Source organism: Asparagus officinalis, chromosome 3, assembly GCF_001876935.1.
Source record: "Asparagus officinalis chromosome 3, Aspof.V1, whole genome shotgun sequence".
Classification (NCBI taxonomy): Eukaryota; Viridiplantae; Streptophyta; class Magnoliopsida; order Asparagales; family Asparagaceae; genus Asparagus; species Asparagus officinalis.
Window position 1 is genome coordinate 37,520,970 of NC_033796.1, and position 9,124 is coordinate 37,530,093.

At 41.4% G+C, this 9,124-nt stretch overlaps 1 protein-coding gene across 1 annotated transcript in view; it reads left to right on the forward strand.

Moving 5' to 3' along the window:
- Nucleotides 1,227-9,124, forward strand: part of LOC109834969 — a 21,125-nt gene continuing 13,227 nt past the window's right edge. Inside the window, exons 1-6 of the mRNA XM_020402976.1 lie at nucleotides 1,227-1,475; nucleotides 1,574-1,707; nucleotides 5,689-6,218; nucleotides 7,548-7,648; nucleotides 8,205-8,258; nucleotides 8,314-8,506. Coding sequence (XP_020258565.1) covers nucleotides 1,227-1,475; nucleotides 1,574-1,707; nucleotides 5,689-6,218; nucleotides 7,548-7,648; nucleotides 8,205-8,258; nucleotides 8,314-8,506 — 1,261 coding nt within the window. The remainder of the gene's footprint in view (nucleotides 1,476-1,573; nucleotides 1,708-5,688; nucleotides 6,219-7,547; nucleotides 7,649-8,204; nucleotides 8,259-8,313; nucleotides 8,507-9,124) is intronic.

The following is a 9,124-nucleotide window of genomic DNA, read 5'->3' on the forward strand; positions in this document are numbered from 1 at the left end:
TGTTCTTTATCTTTCTTAGAGAGAGAGAGAGCCCCCTTTAAGGTTAGGAGTCTACCTGTATATATCACCATGATGAGGATAAATGAGTCACTTTTCACCAAGCATAGGGAGGCGATGGAAAAGTGTAGGCTAAGGGCCGAGTCATCTCTCGCTTTACAGGTGTTAGCTAGCGACTAGAGGGGAAATCAATTCGGTACGGAAGGAGGTGTCTCCATATTTTTTGAGAAGTAATTAAGAGCATCGCAGAAGGCACGCTAGCAGACTGAGTCATCCCTTGCTTTACAGGTGTCGACTGGCGACTTGAGGTGAAGTCACTTCGATATGGGAGAGGGTGTCTCCGTATTTTCCAAGAAGTGATTAAGAGCGTGGTAGAAGGCATGAAGGAGGCTGACAAGTCATGAAGACCTTCAAGGTAAAATCAAGATAAGGCTTGTCCGAGGTGGACTAGGATGCTGACATGTGCTCAGTGGAAGAGACTTGAGGCGGAGGTTATTCCTCAATCTAATCGACATGGAATGTTCATCAAGTCATCTCCGTGAGTCGCCGAGTAAATGGTCGAGTACCCTTGGTGGGTCGTCTTCGACGATAGGGTCGGCTGATCACGCCTTTCATGTCGGCATGAAAGAATGTCGATGCCTCTTGATGAGTCGGCGGGGTCGATGCCTCTGTTGGGCTTGGGCTTCTAAGTTGATTGGGGTCTTGTTTGCTGAAATGCACTCTTAGTAGTTTGTTTATATATTATATTTCTAGCGAATGAGAACATCATAATAATTGACCCATTTCACTTAGAGACGGCTTGAGCCGAGTTCGAGTGAAATAAAATAAGTTTTTTGTCCTTGAGAAATTGAAGAGCTTCTGCTATCTGTCGTGGTTGATGTCACCGGGTGCCCCTATATCTACCATAGCTCCGTTCTTATTGGCTGATGTCACTCTGGGATTTGAATCATCATTCCAGGAATCGAAGCATCATGGAGTAAATAGGGGGCATTCCACTTTTCGAGCGTCAAGATGTGGGGAAGTAAAGAGGCTATGCTTTGTGTTTTGAATAAAACGGTTGAGATTCCAAGGTAGATCTCATAAGTTTATTTTGAAACACCTTGTGCCTTCAGACCAACCCACGTGGCTCTCCAGAATGCTATAAATAGTTTGTCAAGCCTGATAAACTCCCTTTACAAACTTTTGCTCTTGAAAACTTGTCTTCTAAGCTTTGAGCGGAAATATTCTTAATGACTTCTCAAGCTTCGACCACTGGCCGTAACGAGGAAAATCTTGCTCTTCTGAACCTCATTCGCTCAAGAGTCTGTATAGATGACATGGAGAGGCTTTATGAGCTTTATGATATCCTTAAGTCTCTTACACTGGCAGCACCCAAGAGGAGCGAGCCGGTGCATAGGCACGACGAGAATCGAGTGCTTGTATATCTTGCCCATTTGGAACAAGGCTTATGGATGCCTCTTCATCCTTTCATTAGGAAGGTACATGCTGCTTTGGGTTTTTCCCCTTCCCAGTTTTACCCAGGTGCGGTAGGGCTTTGGTGGCTTTTATAATAATCTGCCACCATGTGGGAGTACAGTCGAGCATGAGATTGCTCGGTCATCTAGTTAGCATTGGGTACACAGAAAAGGACCCGTACTACTTTTACCACTACAGTGGTGATTTCCAGCTTGTCTCTGACTCTTCAGAGTTAAGCGAGGGCGGGAGAGAAAGGTATGTGTGGGTCTACGATATTGACCACATCTTTGCCTGCTCAACTTGGTCGGAGGTGAATAGGGACGCGTTAAGGACGGTTGCCCTTAGCGATCTGGAGATGGGGTCTTAGAGAGGGTCCACTCTTATGTCGGGTCACGGGGAGAGGGACGATCTATTCAGTGATGCGTCTCTCCAAATGGTGGGCCTGTCCATGATCTTATCTTCCACTGGCGATCTGGAGAGGGCGAGTCCTCTTGCTCTTCCGCTGATGGAAAATCGCAAGAGGGACGCAAAGGCCGCGAGGTCAGTTGTACTGCTAGGCCTCAATAAAGATTGAGGGAGGCTCTTGGAGCTGAGGAAGTGGCCTGCTTGATGCCTCATGTAGCTGAAATTGCCTCCAAGCTTATTATTAGCCATGATGTTACTTTTTATAAATCTGCTATGTTCCACCAGAAAAGTCATTAGTTTCAATTGTTGATAAGACGCGCACTACAGGACATAAGGTGAAGTTAGAAATTCGTGATTCAGCTCTTCAGCAAGATAAGACTACAGGAGTTTAGTAGCCAGATCCTGTTCAAGTAGATGAAGCACCTTAGCAGCTGCAAGAAGAGCAGAAATACACTATTGCTAGAGATCGGTTTAGACGAGATATTCGACCACCACGAAGATATGAAGATACGGTAGCTTATGCATTGTCGGTTGGCAATTATGTGCCCTTCAGTTATTCAGGAGCTACTTCAAGTGATGAGTTCGCTAATATTTACGGTCGTCGTGCGGACAATTCAGTCGATTTGTTGAGGAGGTCTCTTTCAGTTAGCAAGTTAAAGCCAAGCTTGGACTTGATCGATACGTGACACACGTAGATGCCCTGCGGGGCTATTGGAGAAGGTGGAGTATGTTAGCTTATTTTGAAGTGAGAAATCTTCTACGCATATGAGTCAAGATGGAGATTTGTTATAGGTTGTCTCAAATACTCAAATCCATATTGCTTTGAGAGTTTCTTTTTTAGGTATGTTTGTTTTGATCGAGAGTCCTACTTAGATTAGACTTTGCACAACCAATCATATTAGATGTTTATTTCTACTTGGACTCTTGTTGGGTTTTAGGACATGTGGACTTCTATTTCTATTAGAACTCTTATTCCTTAGACAGCAAGGAGTTGGGATCTTCAAGGCTATATAAGAACAGTCTTTTAAGCCAATTAGATGTATCAATCTTCAGAGCATCAATCAAAAAGAGTGAGTTCTTTTGTGAAGTCTATATGACATTCTTCTATTTTGTTCCTTTAGTTGAGAGTTGTATTAGGCTTTTGAGGTGTGATTTGGGATTGAGAGATTGAGAGATTCTACTTTGTATTTCTCACAATTAGTAAAGATTTTCTCCTCCTTCGCTCGTGGACGTAGGCTACAAGTCAAACCACATATATCTTTGTGTTCGTGTGTTCTTGTTATTTTTACTGCTCTCGTGTGATTGATATTTGGTTATCCTGGGGAATTTGCCTATTATGACATGTTACAATATAACAATAGCCTTCAAACTTATACTCAATGCTAGCTAGAGTTCTACTTCTTAATTTATCTCACATATAATAGGTTTTTTCTAGAAATAACATTATAGGGGCCATATCCAGAATGTGCAATAACATAACCATGCATTTAATACAAGGGTTTCGGTAAGCCCTCACAAATCACAAAGTCAGCGTCCTAAAATCTACTCAAAAAAGTATTAAAACAACTATTTTTAGTATTACTTTATCCTAAATGACTTATTAATAACAGTCAAAGTATTGTTCCTTCATCTGGAATATAGAACATCTTCTACAAAAGAGGAAAAGTATGTCCAAGGATGATATTTTAAGGCAACGTAATCTCAACATGTGCAAAATGTCTGTACCTTAACCAGCTAAAGCATGGTCGGTGCATTTTTGAGATGCAAACTGATGTTGGAGAGTCCACGTGGGATAAGATTTTGACAAAAAGTGCTGGATTTGGAAGAATAAAGAATTTTGCACACAGTGTACTACTACATATCATATAGCTCTTAAAAGAATAATTTATTTACATTAGCTAGATGAAAGAAATGATAAAAGGATATGGGCCATCTATTTAGATATAGGACTATTTAGTTTATACTGGTGGAAGTCAAAGAAATTATAATACTTAAATAAAATATAAATTCACTTTTCTTGAAAACAAATAGATTGTTACTTTTTAACTTTAATTAAAATATATTTGTAGAGTACTATGTAACCACCAAACCAAATGAGAATTGAAGAAAACACACCTGAAGAGGCGAGGAGGCTCGCCTGCGTGAGGCGAGAAAGCTCGCCTACTTGGGATGCAAGCAAGGAGGTGAGTCGAGGGGGAGCTCGCCTACGGAGCGTTGGAAGCTCGCCTGATGTCGCGAGGGGGAGCTCGCCTGCGGAGCGGGTGAGGGCTCGCATGTAGATCGTGGAGAGGCGAGGGTGAGCTCGCTAGAGCTCGCCCTAGGGTTTCCCTATAAAAGGGAAACACTGTTCACGCGATTTGAGTGAGCGGAGCTTCTTGCCGGCACCATTTGTTTTCCCTGTGCGATTTTGAGCTCCCATTTGTCCCAGCTCTCAAGAATTAAAGAGGGAGAAGTTGAGTAATTAAAGAGGGGGAGTTAAGAGAGAGATCTACACTGTTGATATAGTGTAGATTAGCATCCATTTGAAAAATCTCAAGTTTGAGATCTTCTCTTTGCAAGTTTGTAATTTCTTATGGCTAAATAAGAAATTATCCGTGCGGCTCTCGTGGATGTAAGCAAGTTTACCGAACTACGTAAATCTGTTATCTCGTCTGATTTACTTACTATTTTATCTGTGTATTCATTATTGTTGGTTGTTCTCTCTCGGGTTGATTTGCTTTCACGGCTAAGTGAGTGTCCCTCGCTCCCAACAATTGGTATCAGAGCCTCTTATTCAAATTAGTGGTGGTAAAACTTCTGATCTGAGGTGGTGTTTGGTTATTGTGTGGTGCACACAAGGTATTTGTTAAAATTTTCTAAGAGAAGCGGATTTATTAATACAAGTGGAGAATAATGTCTACAAGTAAAACAGTTAAAGTTAAAACGTATGAGATCGAAAAGTTTATTGGGAAGAATGATTTTTTTATTAGAGGATGCAGATGAAAAATTCGCTAATTTTATAGAAATTGCACAAGGCTTTAGCAGGAAGAGAAAAGAAGCACAAAGATATGTCAGATGAGGATTGAGAAGAGTTAGATCTCGAAGCACTAGCGTCAATTATCCTATGCCTTGTGAGGGACGTTGCTTTCTTGGTGGATGGAGAGGAAACGACTGCGGGTGTGTGGTCAACGTTAGAGAGTACATTCATGACAAAGAGTCTAACAAATCGGATCTACTTGAAATCTAAATTGTATACTTATAAGATGGAGGAAGGCTCGTCAATCTGGGAATACATCAACAAGTTCGATAGGATCATATCGGATTTGAAGGACATTGATGTGATAGTAGAAGATCAGGATCAAACACTTCTGCTACTTTTTTCTTTACCGAAGTCTTATGAGAACCTGATACAAATATTGATGCTTGTAGATGATAATTTAAAGATGGATGAGACTAGAACGGAGCTTCTGGCGGATGATCTTTAGAAAATTACAACTAGTGACATGGCTACTAGTGGTAACAAGGAAAACCACAAAGATTGTTTGTAAGAGGAAGGGGCAATGAGTGAGAAAAAAGCAAGGGAGGAAAGTCTAGATCGAAATCAAGACCTCTTACAGGAAGACCGTGTTTTAAATGTAGTGAGCTTGGGCATTTCAAGGTTAATTATCATAACAATAGAATAGGTGGGAAAAATAACAACAATAAAATTGAGAGAAGAGAAGGCAAGGAAGAGGCGAATTACGTCTCGGATGAATGGAGCGATAATGAATGCTACGTTATTACGGGTGATGAAGATATGTCCGGTAAGTGGATTTTTTATTCGCATTGCTCTTACCATATGTGCCCAAATAGGAAGTGGTTTACTACATATAGAAGCATTGATGGTAGAATCGTATTGATGGGGAATAACCATGCTTGTAAAACGGTGAGACTTGGTGATATAAAAATCAAAATGCATGATGAAGTAATCAGAACCTTAACAAACGTAAGGCACGTTCCCGGCTTGCAGAAGAATCTTATCTTAGTTAGTGCTTTGGACTCTGGTGGTTGCAAGATTATAACAGAGAATGGAGTAAAGAAGGTTGTTCGGGGTTTATTAGTAGTGATAAAGGGTATTCATCACAGTAATCTATATACTCTCTCGGGTACGACAGTGACAGGAGATGCAGCAGTTAGAACTGGTGGAAATGGTGGAGACTTATGTGAGCATACTCGGTTATGGCATAGATGGATTGGGCACATATCAGAGAAGGGTCTAGATCTGCTTGGTAAGGGAGGTTTGCTGAAGAACATGAAGAAACATTGTATGAACTTTTGTGAGCATTGTGTGTATGGAAAGGCGCACAGGGTTCAGTTTCTGAGAAGCAAGCACAAGATTAGAGGTATATTAGACTATGTGCATACAAATGTTTGGGGTCTGGCTCAAACAACTTCCAAGGGTGGTTCCAGGTATTTTATCTCGTTCATAGATGATCATTCAAGGTATGCTTGAATTTATTTTCTTAAACATAAGAATGAGGTATTCGAGACATTCAAGAAGTGGAAAGCAATGGTTGAGAATAGGACATACAAGAAATTGAAGACACTGAGATCTGATAACGGTATAGAGTATACAGATGGTGCCTTCAAAGAGTTCTGTGATCAGGAGGGTATTGCTCGATACTGGACAGTCAGGTCTACACCATAACAGAATAGAGTCGCAGATAGACTAAACCATACATTACGGGAGAAAGCAATGAGTATGCGATCATATGCTGGTTTGGGCAAAGAATGGTGGGCAAAAGTGGTTGCTACAGCTTGTTACATAGTGAATCGATCTCCACATTTGACATTGGATGGTGATGTACCCTATCGGGTATGGTCAGGGAAACATTCAGATTATGATAGGCTCAGGATTTTCGGATGTACCGCATACTATCACGTCAACGAGTGAAAGCTTGACACGAGGGCTAAGAAGGTAATATTCTTAGGGTATGCAAAGGGCGTAAAAGTCTATCGCCTGTGGTGTACAGAAGATTCTAAATTCATGATCAGTAGATATATTACCTTTGATGAGAAATCCATGATTGCCAGAAGCATCCAAGAACAGTGATGTTAGGACTGTTGGGACTTCTAAGTCCCATATGATTAAAATAGAACCTAAAGACCAACCAGGTTCTAGTCATATTCAAGAGGAGGATCATGAAGATGATGAGCTTGAACAAGAGGAGGTTCAGCAAAAAAATATACAAGTATTACAACAACAATAGCTCGAATATAGTTTGGATTCCACTAGGCCAAGGCAAGCATACAAGCATGTTAAGAAGCTGGGATCAGATCAGCCTCTGAAGCATTATGGATAGATAAATTTAATTAAGTACGCACTCTCAGTGGAGAATGATGAACCGGTCACCTTCAAAGAAGCTATTCGCGATAGGGATAGTGAGAGTTGGTTAGCTGCAATGGAAGAATAGATGGAATCTCTTCGGAAGAACCAAACATGAGAGGTGGTCTCATTGCCCGTAGGGAAGGAAGCTATTGGTAATAAGTTGGTGTACAAAAGAAAGGAAAATCCTTCTGAGCTTAGAGGTATAAGGTACAAGACTAGACTAGTGGCTAAGGGGTTTGCACAAAGAGAAGGTATGGATTACAATAAGATTTTTCTCCAGTGGTGAAACACACTTCTATTCGGGTGCTATTGAGTACTGTTGCTCATGGTGATCTTGAGCTAGAACAACTCGATGTCAAAACGGCCTTCATGCATGGAGACTTGGAGGAGGAAATCTATATGCATCAGCCTGAGAGTTACAAGGTTAAGAATAAGGAGAATCAGGTATGTCGCTTGAGGAAATCACTTTATGGATTGAAACAATCTCTTCGGTAGTGGTACAAGCAATTTGACTCCTTCATGCTAAAGCATGGTTCTCCAAAAGTGATTATGACTGTTGTGTCTATATTCGGAAGCTTCGTGGAGGTGATTATATCTATCTTCTTTTGTATGTGGATGATATGCTTATTTCTTCGAGAAGCAAGGTGGAGATAGATAGGGTGAAATCTCAACTTGGTAAAGAGTTTGAGATGAAAGATATGGGCGCTGCTAAGAAAATACTGGGAATAGAGATTAGAAGAGAGCGAGTAAATTGGTGATTGTTGTTTAGTCAGAAAGGCTACATTGAGCGGGTTATCGTAAGGTTTGTGATGCAAAGTGCTAAGTCGGTGGTGACTCCATTGGCTCCACACTTCAGACTCTCAGGTAAACATTCTCCCACTACAGTGAAAGAGAAGACACACATGGAGGGTGTATCTTATGCTAGTGCAGTTGGAAGTTTGATGTACGCAATGGTGTATACACGTCCAGATATTTCATAGGTGGTTAGTGTTATCTGTAGGTTCATGGCGAATCCAAGAAAGGCACATTGGGAAGCAGTGAAATAGGTCCTGAGGTACTTAAAGGATACTGCTGACACGGATCTGTGTTTTGATGGAGATACATGTCAGATTAATGGGTTTGTGGACTCTGATTATGCGGGCGATCTAGACAGATGGCGATCTATTATTGGTTATGTATTCAAAATACATGATGCTCCAGTTAGTTGGCGATCGCTATTACAGACTACAGTGGTACTTTCTACTACAAAGGCTGAGTACATGGCCATGGTAGAGGGAGTAAAGGAAGTATTATGGTTGTGGGGTCTGTTAGATAATTTGGGGATTGAGCAGGATTGCGCAAACTTTTGGTGCGACAGTCAGAGTACGATTCATTTGGCTAAGAAGTAAGTTCATCATGCTCGTACCAAGCATATCAACTTTAGGTATCATTTTGTGTGGGATGTCATAAAGAAAGGTTATATTTTTCTCATGAAGGTGTACACAAATAAGAACCCAGCAGACATGTTGACCAAAGTAGTAACATGTATCAAGTTTTAGTATTACTTGGACTTGCTTCATATCAGCCAATGTTGATCTACCCAAGAGGGTAACATGCAGAACTATGATTAGCTTGATCCCGGTTAGAGGGTATATTAGCAACCATGGTATAATGGTGCAACAGGTTTGGCATGTTTGGCGTTCGCGGTGTTCGTCCAAAATTTAAGGTTTATCAAATATTGTACGAGGTAGAGAATTGAAGAAAACGCACCTGAAAAAGCAAGGAGGCTCACCTGTATGGGATGCGGGTGAGGAGGCGTGTCGAGGGAGCTCGCCTGTGGAGCGTTGGAAGCTCTCCTGTGAAGCGTTGGAAGCTCACCTGATGTCATGAGGGGAAGCTCTCCTGCGGTGCGGGTGAGGGTCCGCCTATAGATCGTGGAGA